Source organism: Nerophis ophidion, linkage group LG01 (genome assembly GCF_033978795.1).
Source record: "Nerophis ophidion isolate RoL-2023_Sa linkage group LG01, RoL_Noph_v1.0, whole genome shotgun sequence".
Lineage (NCBI taxonomy): Eukaryota > Metazoa > Chordata > Actinopteri > Syngnathiformes > Syngnathidae > Nerophis > Nerophis ophidion.
In genome coordinates, this window is record NC_084611.1 from 42,897,848 (window position 1) to 42,922,121 (window position 24,274).

General features: G+C 35.7%; 1 protein-coding gene across 2 annotated transcripts in view; it reads right to left on the minus strand.

The window, feature by feature from the left end:
* kremen1 (kringle containing transmembrane protein 1) overlaps window positions 1-24,274 on the minus strand; it is a 166,137-nt gene that overhangs the window by 25,957 nt on the left and 115,906 nt on the right. For both annotated transcript variants that reach the window (XM_061903995.1, XM_061903986.1), the window contains exons 4-6: window positions 11,026-11,150; window positions 4,484-4,637; window positions 4,071-4,403 (exon numbers count right to left, since the gene is read on the minus strand). In XM_061903995.1, the coding sequence (XP_061759979.1) occupies window positions 4,071-4,403; window positions 4,484-4,637; window positions 11,026-11,150 (612 nt within the window). The remainder of the gene's footprint in view (window positions 1-4,070; window positions 4,404-4,483; window positions 4,638-11,025; window positions 11,151-24,274) is intronic.

Sequence of the window (24,274 nt, forward strand, 5' to 3'; positions counted from 1 at the left end):
ACGACAGGAGCGACAATACAGAAGCGACATCGACATGACAATAATCCAGCACTCGACTGGAGGACAAAACAGGTTCAAATAGGAGCGGGATGATTGACGCCAGGTGTGGCCAGGTGCCAATCAGCCGCAGCTAAGGGGAAACAGCGCTCAGGGAAAAAAACAGGAAATAGACAAAATAAGAGCGCTGACAGAAAACAGACAGGAAATACTACACACACAGGAAAAACTAAAACACAAACAAATTGTCAGGGGCAAGCCTGACATTTCTTACACACACTTGTTATTTCATATGTTGACCAGAGTCTTAGACTATGATACGGGCCAATAAAAACGAGCTGTGGACTGAAAATGTTCCCCGGGGGCACACTTTGGACCCCACTAAGCTACATGATCCATCCATCCATGTTTATGTCTATTCATCAATGTTTCCAACAACAAAACACATGTTTTCTAAGCCCAACACACGCACATGCTCCTCAAATGAGATTGTGGTTTCTGCAGTGAGGCGTACTTTCTCCTCTCACTCTGACAATGCCACTTTCTTCCATCAGATTTACATCAGTTGGTCGCTTTGAAGTCTTTTCCTCCCGCTTGTAATGACAGCGTTTTTGCCCGCAGAGGAACTAAGTTACTCCGACTGTCATTGTCAATTCAAATCTCACGTCCGTCTGTGTCCAATGTCTCACTGACGTCCGGTACCGCCTGGGATGTTTTTCCCCCCCCTTTCTCCATTAGCCTTTCCTCAAGTGTCCACATGTACTCGCAATGAGAGAGAGTAAGAGAGAGAGAGATCTGCGCTGAGGTCAGCGACTCTCTGCAGGCTTTTTGTTCTCGGGCTTCACGCGGCGCGATCACGCAATCGGGGAGTCATAGTTTTCCCGAAACGTGGGCGGCGTTCAAAAGTCGCTGTGCATTTCATTACGCGAAGCGAGGCGGGCTGCCGCGACTCGATAAGGACGTTTCAACAGAGGAGCCAAAATACGACTCGAGGAGGCGGCATCACCTCAGGCCGTCAGACGCTGACGAGCTAATGGAAAAGTCAAAGCCATGCAAAAATTCCATCATTCCAAAGAGGATCTTATTGAGGCTGGAACCCACCCTAGAACTGAAGCCCAGTCAATCCCAGGACTGCCCCAGCCTATCATTCCAACTAGTCAAAGTCCTCAATTACAAGCTTAAAAAAACTTAAAGGCCTACTGAAATGAAATTTTCTTATTCAAACAGGGATAGCAGGTTAATTCTATGTGTCATACTTGATCATTTCGCGATATTGCCATATTTTTGCTGAAAGGATTTAGTAGAGAACATCGACGATAAAGTTCGCAACTTTTGGTCGCTAATAATAAAGCCTTGCCTGTACCGGAAGTAGCAGACGATGTGCGCGTGACGTCACTGGTTGTATGGCTCCTCACATCTGAACATTCTTTATGATCATGGCCACCAGCAGCTAGAGCGATTTGGACCGAGAAAGCGGCAATTTCCCCATTGATTTGAGCGAGGATGAAAGATTCGTGGATGAGGAAAGGGAGAGTGAAGGACTAGAAAAAAAAAGAAGACGAGGGCAGTGCGAGCAATTCAGATGTTATTAGACACATTTACTAGGATAATTCTGGAAAATCCCTTATCTGCTTATTGTGTTACTAGTGTTTTAGGGAGATTATATGGTCGTACCTGTACAACCTGAAAGTCGGAGGGGTGTGGCCTTGGGTGTGGTGACCGCAAGTGTCTCCGAGGAAACCACGTTTCTCGACAAGGCGAAGGCAGCTGGGCTGAAAAAAATTTTTTTTCCCTCCTCCACGGTGTAAGTATCCGACGGTCGGGGGCGGCCGGTGGGAGGAGGCAAGAGAGTCCGCAGCTGCCTCTTTGACAGGCGCAGGAGGAACGACGCAAGCTCTCTGCTCATGTCTATGGTAAGAGCCGACTTACTACCACCATTTTCTCACCGAAACCTGCCGGTTGACATGTGGTAGGGAACCATGTTCGCTTGACCGCTGTGTGTCATAGTAAAGCTTCACCGTCATCTTTCAGGAATGTAAACAAGGAAACAAGGAAACACTGGCTGTGTTTGTGTGGCTAAAGGCGGCCGCATTACACCACTTCCCACCTACATCTTTCTTCTTTGACGTCTCCATTATTATTGAACAAATTGCAAAAGATTCAGCAACACAGATGTCCAGAATACTGTTTAATTATGTGATTAAAGCAGGCTACTTATAGCTAGGATCGGTGCTGGAACAAAATGTCTGCTACAATCCGTGACATCACACGCACGCGTCATCATACGCGTCATCATACCGCAACGTTTTCAGCGAAATTTAAAATTGCAATTTAGTAAACCAAAAAGGGCCGTATTGGCATGTTTTGCAATGTTAAGATTTCATCATTGATATATAAACTATCAGACAGCGTGGTCTGTAGTAGTGGGTTTCAGTTTGCCTTTAAATGAAGAGTTTTGGAAAACTATTTACTGTCTTCACTGAATCGCAAAACCGTGACAACTGCAGTTTTAACCAAACTTCATGGAAGATTTAAAAAACAAAACATTTACTCTCTTTACTGAAACTGAAACGCAGACATTTTGTAAACATCGAAGACAACCGGACATAACCGATATGTATTCTCGAATCTGTGGAAGATGATTTTGAGCGTTAGTAAACCGCACGCTCACATTTTTGTAAACACTTAAAATTTACTCGGTATTGTACAAAAGTAATGTTTGTAGAACCTTGAACAAAACGGCGTAAGTACTTTTAAGCTGATTGAAGAGCTGATGTGCGTGTTTTGTAAACACCGGGGACAATTTGGTGGTCAAAAATCTGACGTACATGTTGAGTGAATCCTAAAGCCAGTCGAATATTTTTCGTAAACACTGAAAACAATTTACGAGTGCTGACAATTTTAAAATAACCTAATCACGGGCCACAATATTTTCCAATCCAAACAAACCTAAAGCACGTAAACACTGACAAACAATTCAGCCAATAATTCTCCAACAAACCATAAAATACCTTTTTTTGTAAACATCTGAGCTTTACCAAAACAAACGTCTGTATTTCGTAAACCGTAAAGATTTCAAAACAATTTTTTTACTCTCTTTACTGAAAATCTAACGCAGCAATTGTGTAAACATCGAAGACAACCGGACATAACCGATACGTATTCTCGAATCTGTGGAAGATGATTTTGAGTGTTAGTAAATCGCACGCTCACATTTTTGTAAACACTTAAAAATTATTCGGTATTGTACAAAAGTAATGTTTGTAGAACCTTGAACAAAACCGCTTAATTACTTTTAAAGCTGATTGAAGAGCTAATGTGCGTGTTTTGTAAACACTGGAGAGAATTTGGTGGTCAAAAAACTGACGTACATGTTGAGTGAATCCTAAAGCCAGTCGAACCTTTTTAGTAAAAACTGAAAAACAATTTAGAGGTGCTGACAATTTTAAAATAACCTAAACACGGGCCACAATATTTTCCAAACCAAACAAACCTAAAGCACGTAAACACTGACAAACAATTCAGCCAACAATTCTTCAACAAACCATAAAATACTTTTTTTAAACCGTGAGGATTTAAAAAAAATAAATAAATACTCTCTTTACTGAAATTCAACAAAACATAAAATAACTTTTTTTGTAACAAACGTCTGTATGTCCTAAACCGTGAAGATTTTTTAAAACATTTTTTTACTCTCTTTACTGAAATTCAAAGGCAGCAATTTCGTAAACATCGAAGACAACCGGACATAACCTATACATATTCTCGAATCTGTGCAAGATGATTTTGAGCGTTAGTAAATCGCAGGCTCACATTTTTGTAAACACTTAAAAATGATTCAGTATTGTACAAAAGTAATATTTGTAGAACCTTGAAAAAAACGTGTAAATACTTTGAAAGCTGATTGAAGAGCTAATGTGTGTGTTTTGTAAACACCAGAGATAAAAACTTAGTGAATCCTAAAGCCAGTCGAACCTTTTTCGTAAACACCAAAGACAATTTAGTAGTCAAGAAATGAAACGTACGTGTTTTTGTACTCACAACGGGAGTCTTCAACAAGAGTGAAACCCTACCTTGGTATAGCAGAGCGAAACCCTGGGCTTGGTTGGTGCGATCCGAGAAGAAGTAAACGATGACGAAGTCTCCGGTGACATTGACCACCTCTCTCGGGGGGCTGCGCCAGTCAAAGCGCGCCACCACCTGATTGGTGTAGCCGTTCAGCAGCTCCACCATGTCGGCTTGATCCGAGATGTCGAAGAAGGTGAAGTTGAACAGGATGGCCGAGGATCCGGGCACCTGCACCGTCCAGTAGCAAACACGGCTGGCTCTGTATTTGTCCGGAAAGTCGGGCGAGTAGATGACTCCGGACGGGGAAGTTAGGTTGCCCCCGCAGGACCCCACCCGGGCTGTTATGAAGACAGCAAGGCAAAACATTGGCAAGAAGAAGGGATAAGTTGAGTGAGTTCAGTGCGACTCTGCCACTGACTGTCGAAGACGATGACCCAGCCGTCTCCGCCGCACGGCTGCGTGTGGTCGCCGAAGCACACGTGGTTGCACTCCATGCCGGGGGACTCGTAGTGGTCCTGCAGGTCCACTTCGTTGCCGCAGAAACAAGCGTACCCCGATTCCATGCCGGCAAGCTGCACAGACGCAACATGTTCAGGCTTCACTAAGCACTTTGGAGGTTTTCAAGCTGTTTCGCCACCAAACCCGCACCCTTGTTGACTGGCCTGTCTCTCTCTATCTCCTCCACGCTTTAGACATTGTGCATCCCGGTGGAGTCTCTCTGACTGCGGCTGCAATCACAGCCGGGGCGTTTAATTCGCTAAACCAGGGGTCACCAACCTTTTTGAAAGCAAGAGCTACTACTTGGGTACTGATTAATGCGAAGGGCTACCAGTTTGATACACACTTAAATAAATTGCCAGAAATAGCAAATTTGCTCAATTTACCTTTAATAAATAAATCTATATATATAAAAAAATGTATATTTCTGTCTGTCATTCCGTCGTAAATGTATTTTTCCTTTTACGAAAGGTTTTTTGTAGAGAATAAATGATGAAAAAAACACTTAATTGAACGGTTTAAAAGAGGAGAAAACACGAAAAATAATTTTAATTTAATTTTGAAACATAGTTTATCTTCAACTTCGACTCTTTAAAATTCAAAATTCAACCGAAAAAAATGAAGAGAAAATCTAGCTAATTCGAATCTTTTTGAAAAAAATTAAAAAATAATTTATGGAACATCAATAGTAATTTTTCCTGATTAAGATTAATTTTAGAATTTTGATGACATGTTTTAAATAGGTTAAAATCCAATCTGCACTTTGTTAGAATATATAACAAATTGGACCACGCTATATTTCTAACAAAAACAAATCATTATTTCTTCTAGATTTTCCAGAACAAACATTTTAAAAGAAATTCAAAAGACTTTGAAATAAGATTTACATTTGATTCTACAGATTTTCTAGATTTGTCAGAATATTTTTTTTTTAATTTTAGTCATAATAAGTTTGAAGAAATATTTCACAAATATTCTTCATCGAAAAAACAGAAACTAAAATGAAGAATTAAATCAAAATGTATTTATTATTCTTTACAATAAAAAAAAAATACTTGAACATTGATTTAAATTGTCAGGAAAAGGGAGGAAGGAATTTAAAAGGTAAAAAGATATATGTGTTTAAAAATCCTAAAATCATTTTTAAGGTTGTATTTTTTCTCTAAAATTGTCTTTCTGAAAGTTATAAGAAGCAAAGTAAAAAAATCAATGAATTTATTTAAACAAGTGAAGACCAAGTCTTTAAAATATTTTCTTGGATTTTCAAATTCTATTTGTGTTTTGTCTCTCTTAGAATTAGAAATGTCGAGCAAAGCGAGACCAGCTTGCTAGTAAATAAATAAACTTAAAAAAATAGAGGCAGCTCACTGGTAAGTGCTGCTATTGGAGCTATTTTTAGAACAGGCCAGCGGGCGACTCATCTGGTCCTTACGGGCTACCTGGTGCCCGCGGGTCTGCGTTGGTGACCCCTGGTCTAAACCACAAAGAGGACGGGTTTGTAATGGGACGTAGGCGATAACTAGAAAGGGGTGCTTTCAATATTCAAGTTTGTTTTTGACCTTTTCTACATTTTTGGAGTGGAAATGAAAGCATGACTCTCTTTGATTATTTGGGCATTTATTAGGAAGCAATATGAGCTAATATTGCTCCCATAATTTATGAAACACGGCCTCTGATTTTATTATCAAATATTCACAATGGGATAAGCCCTGCTTCTTCCTACTCCCTTTCGACATTTACAAACCCTGTTTCCGTATGAGTTGGGAAAATGTGTTAGATGTAAATATAAACGAAATACAATGATTTGCAAATCCTTTTCAACCCATATTCAGTTGATTGCACTACAAAGACAACATATTTGATGTTCAAACTGATAAAAACTTTTTTTGTGTGCAAATAATGATTAACTTTAGAATTTGATGCCAGCAACACGTGACAAAGAAGTTGGGAAAGGTGGCAATAAATACTGATAAAGTTGAGGAATGCTCATCAAACACTTATTTGGAACATGCCACAAGTGTGCAGGCTAATTGGGAACAGGTGGGTGCCATGATTGGGTATAAAAACAGCTTCCCAAAAAATACTTAGTCTTTCACAAGAAAGGATGGGGCGAGGTACACCCCTTTGTCCACAATTGCGTGAGCAAATAGTCAAACAGTTTAAGAACAAGGTTTCTCAAAGTGCAATTGCAAGAAATTTAGGGATTTCAATATTTACGGTCCATAATATCATCAAAAGGTTCAGAGAATATGGAGAAATCACTCCGCGTAAGCGGTATGGCCGGAAACCAACGTTGAATGACCGTGACCTTGGATCCCTCAGACGGCACCGTATCAAAAACCGACATCAATCGCTAAAGGATATCACCACATGGGCTCAGGAACACTTCAGAAAACTACTGTCACTAAATATAATTGGTCGCTACATCTGTAAGTGCAAGTTAAAGCTCTATTATGCAAAGCAAAAAGCCATTTATCAACAACCTCCAGAAACGCCGCCGGCTTCTCTGGACCCGAGATCATCTAAAATGGACTGATGCAAAGTGGAAAGGTGTACTGTGGTCTGACGAGTCCACATTTCAAATTGTCTTTGGAAATATTTTTGACATCGTGTCATCCCAGACCCAAGGGGACGCGAACTATCCAGACTGTTATCGACGCAAAGTTCCAAAGCCAGCATCTGTGATGGTATGGGGGTGCATTAGTGCCCAAGGCATGGGTAACTTACACATCTGTGAAGGCACCATTAATGCTGAAAGGTACATACAGGTTTTGGAACAACATATGCTGCCATCTAAGCGCCGCCTTTTTCATGGACACCCCTGCTTATTTCAGCAAGACAATGCCGAGCCACATTCAGCACGTGTTACAACAGCGTGGCTTCGTAAAAAAAGAGTGCGGGTACTTTCCTGGCCCGCCTGCAGTCCAGACCTGTCTCCCATGGAAAATGTGTGGCGCATTATGAAGCGTAAAATATGACAGCGGAGACCCCGGACTATTGAACGACTGAAGCTCTACATAAAACAAGAATGGGAAAGAATTCCACTTTCAAAGCTTCAACAATTAGTTTCCTCAGTTCCCAAATGTTTATTGAGTGTTGTTAAAAGAAAAGGTGATGTAACACAGTGGTGAACATGCCCTTTCCCAACTACTTTGTCACGTGTTGCAGCCATGAAATTCTAAGTTAATTATTATTTGCAAAAAAAAAAAAGTTTATGAGTTTGAACATCAAATATGTTGTCTTTGTAGCATATTCAACTGAATATGGGTTGAAAAGGATTTGCAAATCATTGTATTCTGTTTATATTTACATCTAACACAATTTCCCAACTCCTATGGAAACGGGGTTTGTACCTTTTACACAACGTGACAGACAACTTCACTGCTTTGTACAGTTTGTGTTTTCAGCATTTTTCACGGAATAAAAAAATATTAAAACGGCCTCCGCATGATTTGACTTCTTAGCCTGCGGCCTTGGGGTAAAAACTTTGGACATCCCTGATCTTAGTGACCTCACGTAGAAGTTTGAAAGTGGAAACTCCAGTGTCCTGCTATGCCTCGAAGTCTGAGAATGGCGATCTAACGCCACATTGGCAACATCTGCTGACGTGGAGCAGGAAGCGGCGTAGGCTTGTTGGGCGGGCCGTTGGTGCACGCCAACGCCCGATACCATGCAAATCTGCCGAGACGCAAAATGAACACCTGGCACGGGTGGCGGCGCAGACAAAGGCGAGCCAACGCGCTGAAGAGGAGGCACCCGACGGGCTAATTCATGCTTCTTTCCAGCTGTCAGCTCTGATTGCCGCCGCCATCCGTCTGCTAGCCCTCAAACAGGAAGCTTGACAAAAAAAGAGGGACGGGAGCACGGCATCACAATGACGGCTGTCATCATAAATGAAGGAATTGTGCCGCTTTTAGACGCAGCGCGCACCATGAAGTCAACGCTTTGTCGCTCAAAGAGCGGCCATGTTGGCACCTGCCGGCGTGATGTTTATGGATGCCATTTTGACTTTTTTTAATGTTATGATGAATCTGCTTTTGTCGGTACTGGACTGATTCTACATTCCACTTTTCCTGCCTAACCAAAAACCAATACTGTTTTCTCTCAAAGTAGACAGGAGCAGTCTTGTTTGTATGAAATTATAAATTATATTAATAATATTAGCAAATTTGTGCATTTTATTAGTATGTATTTATATTTTAAGGGTTCGTTTGATAAAATATAGTTGATCAAATACATAAATATGTATATTTTTTTAAATATGAAAATATAATTTTTTTGAATATTATTTATTTTATATATTTTAGATTTTTTTCTTTATATTTCTATTTATTTCATAATAAAGAAAAAACTCTTACTTTAGGACCATTTTCCCCTTTGAAACATTTGTTATTTTGTAAAAATGTTTATATATGTATTTTAATACATTTTTTTCTCCCAAAGTAGACGGTAATAGTATGTTTGTATTAAATTATAATAATAATATTAGCACATTTTTGAATTTTATTATTATGTATTTTTATTTTAAGGGCATGTTTAATAAAATATAGTTAATTAAATAAATATATATATATATATTGTATTATTTTTTTTATATAAAAATATATTTTTATTTTAATATTATTTATTTGATATACTTTTATACTTTTTTCTTTATATTTGTATTTATTTTGATTTTTATATTGAAGAACAAGTCTTAGCTTTGGACAAATTTTTCCCTTTGAAATATTTAATTGTTATTGTGTAAAAATGTTTATACATGTATATTAATACCTTTTTTTTTTTTTTTACCCAAAGTAGACGGAAGCAGTCTTGTTTGTTTTAGATTATAAATTATAATAATAATAATATTAGCACATGTGATCATCTTATTGGTATGTATTTTTCTTTTAAGGGCATGTTTAATAAAGTATCGTTGATTAAATAAATAAATATACATATATTATGAAAAAAATATGTAATTTAAAAACATTTTTATGTTTTAATATGAATTTTTTCTATATATTTTTGAAATTTTTTGTTTATATTTCTATTTATTTTAAATTTTATTTTGCAGCAACAGGTCTTAGCTTAGGACCAATTCCCCCTTTAAAATTGTTTGTAAAAATGTACGTATATTAATATTTTTTTTATACCCAAAGTAGACGGGAGCAGTTTTGTTTGTATTAAATTATAAATTATAATAATTATAATAATAATAATGTCAGCACATTTTTGCATTTTATTAGTATGCATTTTTATTTTAAGGGCATGTTTGATTAAATATAGTTGATTAAATAAATGTATTATTAAAACATATGCTATTTAAAAATATGTTTTTGTTTTAATATGATTTATTTTTTATATTTTTGAATTTTTTTCTTTATATTTCTATTTATTTTAAGTCTTAGCTTAGGACTATTTTCCCCTATGAAATATTTAATTGTTATTTTTTAAAAATGTTTATATATGTATATTAATAATTTTTTTAATCCAAAGTAGACAAGAGCAGTTTTGTTTGTATAAAATTATGAATCATAATACTAATATTAGGATATTTTTGCATTTTATTAGTATGTATTTTTATTTTATGGGCATGTTTAATAATATACAGTTGATTGAATAAATAAATATATTGTATAAAAAAAGTAATGAAAAAATATGTTTTTGTTTTAATATTATTTGTTTTTCATTTTTTTCTCAACATTTCTATTTTTGTTATAATTTTGTATTGAAGTAACAAGTCTTATTAGCATAGGACCATTTTTCCGCCTTTGAAATATTTACTTGTTATTTTGAAAAAAAAATAAAAAAAGGTTATATATGTATTTTAATACCTTTTTTCTCTCCCAAAGTAGAGGGGAGCAGTCTTGTTTGTATAAAATTATAAATTATAATAATAATATTATGTACCCCGCCTTCTGCGCGAATGCAGCTGAGATAGGCTCCAGCACCCCCCGCAACTCCAAATCGGACAAGCAGTAGAAAATGGATGGGTTGGATTAGCACATTTTTACATTTTATTAGTATGTATTTTTATTTTAAGGGCGTGTTTAATAAAATATAGTTGATTAAATAAATACATGCATTATATTATTAATATTTTTTAAATTATATAAAAATATGTTTTTGTTTTAATATTATTTATTTTATATAGTTTAGATTTTTTTATTTAAATTTCTATTCATTTATAATTTTACATTGAAGTAAAAAGTCTTAGCATAGGACCATTTTTATCCTTTGAAAGGTTTAATTATTTGTAAAAATGTTTTATATATGTATTTCAATACATTAAAACTGTCGTAATAAGAAAAGTTTACAAATCTCAAACACTGTAGCTTGAACAACACGAAGGGATGGAGAGAGGTTACCCATGCTGGGAAAGTTAGCACATCGGGCTAATTCCCCCCCCCCAAAAATAAGCATTATTAACTTGTATCTTGACAAACATGGAGGAAAAAAAGTCCTCCTTCAGAGCCTCACCTTGTATCTTTGCTTCCTGCAGAAGCTGATGCAGTTCTGGATGGTGAGCTTGTTGGAAGTCTCGGTGGCGCCAGAGAGGGCGGGGGGGTCGCCGCTGTCTCGGAAGCAGCCCAGGTTACCCGGCACTGCAGCGGGAAATAAACGAAAAGAGAGCACAAACTATTAGTTTGCTTTTTGGTGTACAATTGCGCCAATCAAGAGTGTTTTTCTCACCAAATTTTACACAGTGTTAATGGAAATTAGTGTGGCGATAACAATAGAACCAGAAAAGCACCTGGTCATTTGGGCGGCCAATGACGAAGAACAAAACAATATTTACTAATTCCAGCAATGCCTCGGAAAGGACACTAGATGTCAGTATTTACGATCAATCACGGTGTGAGTAGCTTCACTTTCCTTTTATTGTACAGTAGCAATGCAGTCTGCTTGCTACACTATATTCAAAAAATGGACCGTGTATGATAGGGGTCACCAATGCGGTGCCCACGGGCACCAGGTCGCCCGTAAGGACCAGATGAGCCGCCCGCTGGCCTGTTGTAAAAATAGCTCAAATAGCAGCACTTACCAGTGATCTGCCTCTATTTTATGATCCGCTGCAGGGATCATTCCATATTCGTGTTTTGTTCCATTTTCGTATCACTCTCTGTTCTTTGACTTATTTAGTTCCTGTTTGTTTCTGTCACCATGGTTGCTTATTGCTTTTGTCTGCCCCTTGCTTTTGACGCAAGCCAGCCCTTTCTGTTCATTCACTCTCGGATCCTAATTTCGCGCTACGCCTTTATTTATCCCTAGCTCTCATGCTAGTAGCTTTTGTTTTGCCTTTTGTGCCCTTGTGCCAGTGTTTCTGTTCATTGTTTGTTTATTAGTTTAATAAATCTTCATTTCTTAACATATGCTGTGTTCCTGCCCGACCGCATCCACGGAAGAACGAATCCGGCATCACCATGCCCAGCAAACGACACACTCTATTTTTTTTATTTTATTTATCTACTAGCAAGCTGGTCTCGCTTTGCTCGACATTTTTAATTGTAAGAGAGACAAAACTCAAACAGAATTTGAAAACCCAAGAAAATATTTTAAAGACTTGGTCTTCACTTGTTTAAATAAATTCAATTATTTTCATTACTTTGCTTCTTATAACTTTCACAAAGACAATTTTAGAGAAAAAAATACAACCTTAAAAAAGATTTTAAGGATTTTTAAACACATATACCTTTTTACCTTTTAAATTCCTTCCTCTTCTTTCCTGACAATTTAAATCAATGTTCAAGTAAATTTATTTTTTTATTGTAAAGAATAATAAATACATTTTAATTTAATTCTTCATTTTAGCTTCTGTTTTTTCGAAGACTAATATTTGTGAAATATTTCTTCAAACTTATTATGATTAAAATTCAAAAAAAGTGTTTGTCTTTGTTAGAAATATAGCTGGGTCCAATTGTTTTATATATTCTAACCAAGTGCATATTGAATTTTAACCTATTTATAATATGTCATCAAAATTCAAAAATTAATCGTAATCAGGGAAAATTACTAATAATGCTCCATAAATTATTTTTTAAATGTTTTTCAAAAATATTCGAATTAGTTAGTTTTTTTTCCTCTTTTTTTCGGTTGAATTTTGAATTTTAAAGAGTCAAAATGTATTTATGAAAATATTTTGTCTGTTTCTATATATATTTATTGTGAGAAATCATTAAGATGATCAGTGATTCCACAAAGATAAATATCATTAATTATTAATAATAACATAGAGTTAAAGGTAAATTGAGCAAATGAGCTATTTCTGGCAATTTATTTAAGTGTGTATCAAACTGGTAGCTCTTCGCATTAATTAGTACCCAAGAAGTAGCTCTTGGTTTCAAAAAGGTTATTGTACGACAAAATGAGCTGTGTTTTAATCTGTATTTGAAGAGAGTCGCCTCCCAAGTAGTAACCGGCACACGGGCAAAAGTAAACGTTTACAGTGGTTACCTTATTTCTACTAACGGATGAAAGTTAAAAATGTCAACATATAAACTTTGTCTGTACACTTCATTAGAGAAGGGTAACTACCATTCTAACTATTCCCCGCACCTGAGTATAGATACTGGAACTTAGGTACCCGTTTTCAGTAATTTTGTGTGTAATAAATGTTAATTTGTTCAATAATAAAATATCATTTTTCCATTTAACAGTGCGCTGCTAATCATAACCGTGTTAAGTGGCTATATCTTGTTTTCTTGCACTTCTAATAATAAAATAGTAATGAATTACATTTGTAACGCACTTTACATTTGTTAAAATCTCAAACTATAAAAAAATAAAAAATAAAAATAGAGAGTTAGAGTATATAATAAAAAATTAAAATGTAAATGAGATCATGAAAAAGACTAGATAAAACAGAAAAATAGATAAAAATAGAAATAAAATCATGAAAGCACTGGATAAAACAGATAAGCAAATGATACTTCAGAGTATGCATTTCAGTTTCCCCTCGGTGTGCTGCAGTACTCAGGGAGTAGTCTTTGCCGTTAACTTGATGTCACTACTTGGACTTGGGCGTGGATTGTTTTCCCGAGGTGCAAAGCGACTGGATCGGACAACGGTCGAAGGTACGAACATTATTTAATCTTAACTCACAACAAGGAAGAAACAAAAGGCGCTCACAAGGAGGTAAAAAAAACCTTGGCTATGAAACAAAACTATTGCAAAGGCAAAACTATGAACATAAAACAAAACATTTGCACAATGGCATGAATAACAAAAAACGTACATGGAAAAAGACAAGGGGCATGGATCGTTGGCATGGTGTGATCGAGGGTGATAGATGGTGATGTTGCCAGGCTGTGGCTTAAATAATACTGTAGTGATTAGTGAAAACAGGTGCGTGACATGGGGACAAGGTGAAAACTAATGGGTTGCTTTGGTGACAAAACAAACAAAAGTGCACAAAGAGTGCAAAAACAAAACCGAACATGACTAAAACAAAACATGATCACACAGACATGACAGTTGAATGTGTTTGCAGAGCCCTACAAAGTGGTTAAACTGTAAGTGTTGTACTTTTTACACACAAACTGTTTGATTGTAACTGTCAGAGTTTGTTTGTTACGAACCCCAAGATGCAGAGATGGAGGCAGGCATTGAATAGGACAACCTGATTTAATTAAAATAATAGAACAAGAACAAACAAAAGGGTACTAACACAAAGCGCGCACGCGGCGTTTAACAAACTAAGAGAGCTAGCATGGGAGCTACAAAACAAAAGGAGCTTAGCATGGAAGCTAGCAAAAACACAAAAAGTGCCTAGCGTGGAAGTGAGCGGGTAGCGAGCAGGAAAACAGAAGTCGTACTTGTAATATGAAAACAAACTGGAAGCAGGGAACAAAAAACAGTAAACTACAAACATCTAACGAATATAGCTTACCGCTATGCTGCGAAGACACGACACGGAACGACACGACAGGAGCGACAATACAGAAGCGACAATACATGACAATAATCCAGCCTAGACTGGGTGGGATGGCAGGTTAAACTAGGAGTGTGCTGATTGACTCCAGGTGTGGCCAGGTGCCAATCAGCCGCAGCTGAGGGGAAACAGCGCTCAGGGAGAAAGACAGGAAACCAACAAAATAAGAGCGCTGACAGGAACTAAAGACAGGAAATACTACACACACAGAGGAAAAAACTAAGACACAACCAAACTGTCAGGGGCAAGCCTGACAGTAACGTGAATCTTAGTTAAAGTTTTGAATTTGGAGGTGATAAAATTGCCATGTAAAATTGCTAATGCTAATCAATATGGCATATCCAATTAAGCTGAAGCCTTTTGAAAAGTGGAACCTTACTTTGGAGCGCTTTCTAACAAACTTAAAGGCAGTCAGCTACGAATACGCCTGTTTGCTCGCCAAGTGCTTGAGCCGATGCCGGATCTGCAACCAGACGTGACGCCACGTGCAACAAAGTGATGGAAATATGGCAGAGTTTGATTTGGAGTGAATCGATAGCTGGTAACAACAGCATTCGGTCCATGCCTACAAAAGTACTAAATTGGGTAACCATTTTTTACGATAGTGACAGTTTGACCCCGGAACATTATCATTCCTATTCCCTATTAAAAAGCAGAGCAAAGTAGAAGCCCGATATGAAACATGTTTTTACAAGTTCAAGCTCTCAAATGTTCCAGCCTGGAACAGCTGACAGCACTTTGAAAAGATGTTTTGGGGCTTTTGGAAAATTTGTCCCATCACTGCGGAGACAACGAACTGAAGTGACCCCTCTCGCCACAATAAAAGCTTTTCCACATGTGGAAGAGCCGGCGCACTTTTGTTTTGTTGTTACAAGAACAAGGCTGTGAACTTTTTCAGCAATCTTCAGAATCCATTCACAGTTATTAGCCACAAAGGACGGCCAGCGGAGAGAGAGGGACAGACAGTACTACAACAATCCTAATTCATGATGTCGTGTGAAAAAAAAAACAACAACCCAAAAAACAAAGACAACTACAAAAAAAACAACAACAAAAAAACAGGCTTCGCTGCACATCTTAAATTTTTTTGTTGTTGGTTTCTTTTCTATTAATTTTTCCTAGATGTGTCATTATTTTTTAGTTAATGATTATTACTTATATTAATACATATTTTATATCAAATAAAAAATAGTAATAATAATAATACATATGTATTAGTATTATTACAATGCAATTAATCCCTCTATTTTAAGATGTGTAGTCTAGTAGATTTGCATAAAGCCAGAAGTATCACAATTTTTATTAAGGATTATTACTAATATTAATACATATTTTATATAGAATAAACAATAACAATAAAACATAAATATGTATTATTAATGTAACAATGCAATACAACCCTCTATTTTAAGATGTAAAGTCTAGTAGATTTGCATAAAGCCAGAAGTATCATTATTTTTAATAATGATTATTACTAATATTAATACAGATTTTATATCAAATAAACAATAATAATCATAAAAATATGTATTATTATTATTATTACAATGCAATAAATCCCTCTATTTTAAGATGTATAGTCTAGTACAGTGGTTCTCAAATGGGGGTACGTGTACCCCTGGGGGTACTTGAAGGTATCCCAAGGGTTACGAGAGATTTTTTTTAAATATTATAAAAATAGCAACAATTCAAAAATCATTTATAAATATATTCTTTTAAATAATACTTCAACAAAATATGAATGTAAGTTCATAAACTGTGAAAAGAAATGGAACAATGCAATGTTCAGTGTTGACAGCTAGATTTTTTGTGGACATGTTCCATAAATATTGATGTTAAAGATTTCTTTTTTTGTGAAGAAATGTTTAGAATGAAGTTGATGAATCCAGATGGATCTCTATTACAATCCCCAAAGAGGGCACTTTATGTTGATGATTACTTCTATGTGTAGACATCTTTATTTATAATTGAATCACTTGTTTATTTTTCAACAAGTTTTTTGTTATTTTTATATCTTTTTTTCCAAATAGTTAAAAAAAGACCACTACAAATGAGCAATATTTTGCACTGTTAAACAATTTAATGAATCAGAAACTGCTGACATAGTGCTGTATTTTACTTCTTTATCTCTTTTTTTCAACCAAAAATACTTTGCTCTGATTAGGGGGTACTTTAATTAAAAAAATGTTCACAGGGGGTACATCACTGAAAAAAGGTTGAGAACCACTGTTGTAGTAGATTTGCATAAGGCCAGAAGTATCACTATTTTTTATTAATGATTATTACTAATATTAAGACATATTTTATATTGAATAAACAATAATAAAAAAACATAAATATGTATTATTATTATTATTGTTACAATGCAATAAATCCCTCTATTTTAAAATGTATAGTCAAGTAAATTTGCATAAAGCCAGAAGTATCATTATTTTTAATAATGATTATTACTAATATTAATACATATTTTATATCGAATAAACAATAATAATCATAAAAATATGTATTATTATTATAATCGTTACAATGCAATAAAATCCTATATTTTCATGTGTATAATAATAATAATAATGGATTAGATTTATATCACGGGTTTCAATTGTTAGATACTCAAAGCGCTCACAGAGAAGTGGGAACCCATCATTCATTCACACCTGGTGGTGGTAAGCTACATCTGTAGCCACAGCTGCCCTGGGGTAGACTGACGGAAGCGTGGCTGCCAATTTGCGCCTACGGCCCCTCCGACCACCACCAATCATCCATTCATCATTCATTCACCAGTGTGAGCGGCACCGGGGGCAAGGGTGAAGTGTCCTGCCCAAGGACACAACGGCAGCGATTTTGGATGTCAATAGGTGGGAAGCGAACCTGCAACCCTCAGGTTTCTGGCACGGCCGCTCTACCCACTACACCATGCCGCGTAGTCTAGTAGATTTGCATAAGGCCAGAAGTATCACTATTTTTTTTATTAATGTTTATTACTAATATTAATACATATTTTGTATCGAATAAACAATAATAATAAAACATAAATATGTATTATTATTATTGTTACAATGCAATAAATCCCTCTATTTTAAGATGTATAGTCTAGTAGATTTGCATGAAGCCAGAAGTATCACTATTTTTTTATTAATGATCATTACTAATATTAAGACATATTTTATATCGAATAAACAATAATATTAATAAATATGTATTATTATTATTGTTACAATGCAATAAATCCGTCAATTTTAAGATGTATAGTCCAGTAGATTTTCATAAAGCCAGAAGTATCAAAAAATGTTTAAATTAATTATTATTACTAATATTAATACATATTTTATATCGAATAAACAATAATAATAAAAAAATAAATATATATTCTTCTTCTTATTATTATTAGTATTATTATTATTATTATTGCTACAATGCAAGAAATCCATCCAGTTTAAGATGTATAGTCTAGTAGATTTTCATAAAGCCAGAAGTATCACAATTTTTTTATTAATTATTATTACTAATATTAATACATATTTTATATCAAATAAACAATAATAATAATATGTATATATATATTATTATTATTATTATTATTGTTACAATGCAATAAATCCCTCTATTTTAAGATTTATAGTCTAGTATATTTGCATAAAGCCAGAAGTATTGCTATGTTTTATTAATGATTAATACTAATATTAATGCATATTTTATATGGAATAAACAATAATAATAATAACAATAAATATGTATTATTAGTATTATTGTTACAATGCAATAAATCACTCTATTTAAACTGCATAGTCTAGTAGATTTGCATAAACCCAAAAGTATCACATTTTTTAAAATTATTATTACTAATATTAATGCATATTTTATATCGAATATACAATAATAATGATAATAAATACATATTATTATAATTGTTACAATGCAATAAATCCTTCTATTTTAAGATGTATAGTCTAATAGATTTGCATAAAGCCAGAAGTATCATTATTTCTTAATAATGATTATTACTAACATTAATACATATTTTATATCGAATAAACAATAACAATGATAATAACAAATATGTATTATTATTATTATTATTGTTACAATGCAATAAATCTCTCTATTTTAGGATGCATAGTCTATGAGATTTGCATAAAGCTAGAAGTATCATTTTTTATTAATAATTATTACTAATATTAACACATCTTTTATATCGAATAAACAATAATACAAATTAATATGTATTATTATTATTATTGTTACAATGCAATTAATCCCTCTATTTTAAGATGTATGGTCTAGTAGATTTGCATAAAGCCAGTGGTATCATTATTTTTAATAATGATTATTGCTAATATTATTACATATTTTATATCGAATAAACAGTAATAATCATAAAAATATGTATTATTATTATTATTGTTACAATGCAATAAATCCCTCTATTCTAAGATGCATAGTCTAGTAGATTTGCATAAAGCCAAAGTTTTTTTAAATCCTGTGGCCGATTTAATACTATTTGACTCCAACATTGAGGTGGCGACTTGTCCAGGGTGTACCCCGCCTTCCGCCCGATTGTAGCTGAGATAGGCGCCAGCGCCCCCCGCGACCCCGAACGGGAATAAGCGGCAGAAAATGGATGGATGGATGACTCCAACATCCGTATGTTTGATACATATAATCAAACTTTTTCCACTGAGGAGGTTTGCGGGCCACTTTCATACCATTTGTTAAACATGCTTTAAACTAAAACCAAAACAAAGCGGACCAAGATACACACATCTTGCCGTAATGTATTTATTAATATTTTAGAAAAAGGAGAAGAAAAGTAATTAGATGCGTGCGGCGGAGGGTTACGTAGGCGGAGGAATACGTAGTCCCACGTCACTACACTGAGGAAGGACAACAGCACTTTTGTTTCTTTTCGTCAACCATTCTTCCCCTTCGCCATGTTTCCCAGGGGACATACTCTTCTGACAGCAGTGCGTCAAAGAAAAGGAAAGTGACAAATGAAGAAACAATAAGTATAACGTTAGCATTAGGGCTGCCAATCTTTGGGTGTCCCACGATTCGATTCAATATCGATTCTTGGGGTCACGATTCGATAATATATGGATTTTTTCGATTCGATTCGATTCTCGATTCAAAAACGATATTTTTCCGATTCACAACGATTCTGTATTCATACAATACGTAGAATTTCAGCAGGATCTACCCCAGTCTGCTGACATGCCAGCAGAGTAGTAGATTTAAAAAAATAAAGCTTTTATAATTGTAAAGGACAATGTTTTATCAACTGATTGCAATAATGTAAATTTGTTTTAACTATTAAACGAACCAAAAATATGACTTATTTTATCTTTGTAAAAACATTGGACACAGTGTGTTGTCAAGCTTATGAGATGCGATGCAAGTGTAAGCCACTGTGACACTATTGTTCTTTTTTATTATTTTTATAAATGTCTAATGATAATGTCAGTGAGGGATTTTTAATCACTGCTATGCTGAAATTATAACTAATATTGATACTGTTGTTGATAATATTCATTTTTGTTTCATTACTTTTGGTTTGTTCTGTGTCGTGTTTGTCTCCTCACTTGCTCTGTTTATTGCAGTTCTGAGTGTTGCTGGGTCAGGTTTGGTTTTGGAATTGGATTGCATTGTTATGGTATTGCTGTGTAGTGGTTTGTTGGATTGATTAAAAAAAAAAAAAAATAAATAAATAAATTAAATAAAAAAAACGATTTTTTAAAAATGAGAATCGATTCTGAATCGCACAACGTAAACGATTTTTTCCCACACCCCTAGTTAGCATGTAACTCACTTAAATAATCTAGTGTTGCTAACGTTGATGTCCTCCTCTCCCACTCCTAGTGCTGCCTTGTTGTACGGTCGGTGCATCCGGAAAGTATTCACAACGCTTCACCTTTTCAACATGTTTGTGCTTAAAATTCTACAAACAATACACCATAATTCCTCTTTGGTCCAGTGGACACAACGTCCACAGTTTCCAAAAAATATTTGAAATGTGGACTCGTCAGACCACAGAACCCTTTTCCCACTTTGCATCAGTCCATCTTAGATGAGCTCGGGCCCAGTGAAACCGGCGGCGTTTCTGGGTGTTGTTGATAAACGGCTTTGGCTTTGAATAGTAGAGTTTTAACTTGCACTTACAGATGTAGCAACCAACTCTAGTTACTGACGGTGGTTTTCCGAAGTGTTCCTGAGCCCAATGTGGTGATATCCTTTACACACTGATGTGGCTTTTTGATGCAGTACCACCTGAGGGATCGAAGGTCACAGGCATTTAATGTTGGTTTTCGGCCTTGCTGCTTACATGCAGTGATTTCTCCAGATTCTCTGAACCTTTTGATGGAGAAAGTTGAGGAATGCTCCTCAAAGATGATCTCGGGCCCAGCAAAGTATTTCTGGGTGTTGTTGATAAATGGCTTTGGCTTTGCATGGTAGAGTTTTAACTTGCACTTACAGATGTAGCGACCGACTGTAGTCACTGACAGTGGTTTTCAGAAGTGTTCCTGAGCCCATGTGGTGATATCCTTTATACACTGATGTCGCTTTTTGATGCAGTGACGCCTGAAGGACCGACGCTTACGTGCAGTGATTTTGTTACGTCTTCGGGGGCGCATAGCTGCGCTGGTAGCGTTCCGTCCAATACAGAACTGATTGATTGATTGATTGAAACTTTTATTAGTAGATTGCACAGTACAGTACATATTCCGTACAACTGACCACTAAATGGTAACACCCGAATAGGTTTTTCAACTTGTTTAAGTCGGGGTCCACGTTAATCAATTCATGTTCTCAAGTAGCCTGTTCACCTGTGGGATGTTCCAAAAAATTGTTTAATGAGCATGCCTCAACTTTCTCAGTCTTTTTGGCCACTTGTGCCAGCTTTTTTTTCAAACATGTCTCAGGCATCAAATTCCGAATGAGCTAATATTTGCACAAAAAAAAAAGTTTACCAGTTGAACATTAAATATTTTGTCTTTGCAGTCTATTCAATTGAATATAAGTTCAAAATGATTTGTTGTATTCGCTTTTTGTTTAGCATTTACACAACGCGACAACTTTACTGCTTTTGGGTTTTGTAAATTAAAAAAAAAAATCGATATTCAATCTAATAGTGAGGTGGCCAAAGATTCCCACCTCTAATATACAGTGCTATAGTTGTGACATACTTTTTACTGTAAATGAGAGTAAAATTAGTCTTGAAACTTTGTATTAATTGATCTTTCAATTTTAAATAAAAATTGATTGTTGGGAGTCATTTTAACCACGACGCAGCCTTGGAAACACTCCTAGCAGTGCATTAATTGATGAACACACACACACACACACACACACACACACACACACACACACACACACACACACACACACACACACACACACACACACACACACACACACAATACCCGTGTGTGTGTGTGTGTGTGTGTCCTAGGGTGGGAGGCTTGCTGAAGACAGGAAAAAAGACATTTCTTCATGCTTCTTGTTGCCTTGCAGGGAAACGAACATAGAAAAGTCCCCACAGAGGACGGCGACTAGGGAACATTGAGCGTTTATGAAGCGCTTCTCCTTTCTCAGCTGCGTCGTGCCCGTCGTAAATTACTCAAACCCTGCGTCGTAAAGGGGAGCCGTGCCGACTGCGGACAATGAGGACGTTATCATGTGCACAGAAAGGGATGAGTGTTCTGATCCCTCTCTGACACTTTGACAGGGGGAGTCGGGAATATGATGCTGGTGTGTGTGTGTTCTTGTATTTCTACCCTTCCTGAGACATCAACAAGGAAAAGTATCTAACATATGAGGAGGTGTGAACAAGTGATGACATAAATCATGGTCCCAATTTTCTCATTTGCACCCCTGCTGGTGACAGCTATCTAAATGAGGGTGGTCCCAAAAAGGAGGGATTTTTCAAATTGACTGTGTCGCTTGTAAAAGTGCTCCCCCTCTGGTCAACATATGAAATAACAAGTGTGTAAGAAATTGAAATGCGCCCCCTTTGGCCAAAATTGATAAATAAATAAAAAATATATAGGCATACTGTATTAACTTGAAGTTGATAATGAAAATTAAAAACCAATTACAAGAAGAAAAAAAAAGAACTAAAAAGATTTTTTTTCCACAATATGCCAACCCTTTCCTTATAAAATTGGGAAGAGTTTCTCCTATTCTCCCTGTTTCTGTAATATTGCAATATTTTCTTGTAAATGTTTTTACTTTTTTATGTAAAATTATTACTTTTTAATGCAAAATGTGTCAAAGTTTGTTGGTGACGAACCCCAAGATGCAGAGATGGAGGCAGGCATCGAGTAAGAAAACATGATTTAATAAAACACTAAGACAAAACCGAACAAAAGGGTACAAACAATGAGCACGCACGAGGTGGATAATAAACTTGGCTATGAGCAAACAAACTGGAAGCAGGGAACAAAAGACAGTAAGCTACGAATCGCTACCGAATATAGCTTACCGCTACGCTGCATTGACAAGACCAGTAGGAACGACAGGTAGAAATGACATTGACACGACACAGCACGACACGACATGAGCGACAATAATCCAGCACTGACTGGAGGAACAAAGAGGGTCAAAATATGAGCGGGCTGATTGACACCAGGTGTGGCCAGGTGCCAATCAGCCGCAGCTGAGGGGAAACAGTGCTCAGGGAGAAAGACAGGAAACAGACAAAATAAGAGCGCTGAGTGGAAATACTACACACACAGAAGAAAAAATTAAAACACAACCAAACTGTCAGGGGCAAGCCTGACAAAATGGTTACATTTGTCGTATAAACGTCTGACTTTTATCCCAATGTTGCCAATTTTTTTGTTGTTCTTGTAAACAAGTGATGTTTGAGTTTTTGTCAAAATTTGGCCGAGCAAAATTCTGATGATTAATATAACAATGCCAACACTTTTAAGTTTTCTTATAAAATTGTGACTTTTGTCGAGTAAAATTACGACTCTTTTCATGAAATTGTCAAAATGTTAAGCGTTTCTTGTAAAATTGCGACTGATATTGAGTAAAATTCCAACTTTTATCATAATTTTGCACAAATGTTTAGTTTTTCTTGTAAAATTTGGACCTGCGTTGAGTAAAATTACGACTTTTATTATAAAACTGTCCAAAAAGTTTTTCTTGTGAAATTGTGACCTTTTTCTTGTGAAATTCCAACTTTTTTATATTTGCATAGTTTGTATGTATTATTAATGTTGTAAATACAAATCTTTAAATATCTAGAAAGGGTGGTCTTAAAGAGGTAGGCATTTTTAGGAGGTCTCAAGAAGGTCGCAAATACAAGAATGTGTGTGTGTGAGTGTGTCGGTTCTTGTATTTCTGGCCTTCTTGAGACATCAACAAGGAAAAGTATCTTCCATATGAGGAGGTGTGAAGAAGTGATGACATAAAAAATGGTCCCAATAACATTGCATCTAATAGAGAATGTGTCATTTGCACCCCTGCTGGTGACATCCATCAAAATGAGGGTGGTCCCAAAAAGGAGGGACTTTTCAAATTGACTGCATCTCGCTTTTAAAAGTCTTCCCCCTTCGGTCAACATATGAAATAACAAGTGTGTGCAAGAAATTGAAATGCGCCCCCTTTGGCCAAAATGAATTAAAAAAATGTATAAAGTATATAGGCATACTGTAATAACTTGAAGTAAATAATGAAGATTAAAAAACAATTAAGAGAAGAAAAAAAATGAACTAAAAACAATATTTTTTTCAGAATATGCCAACCTTTTTCTTATAAAATTGGGAAGAGTGTCTCATATTCTCTCTGTTTTTGTAA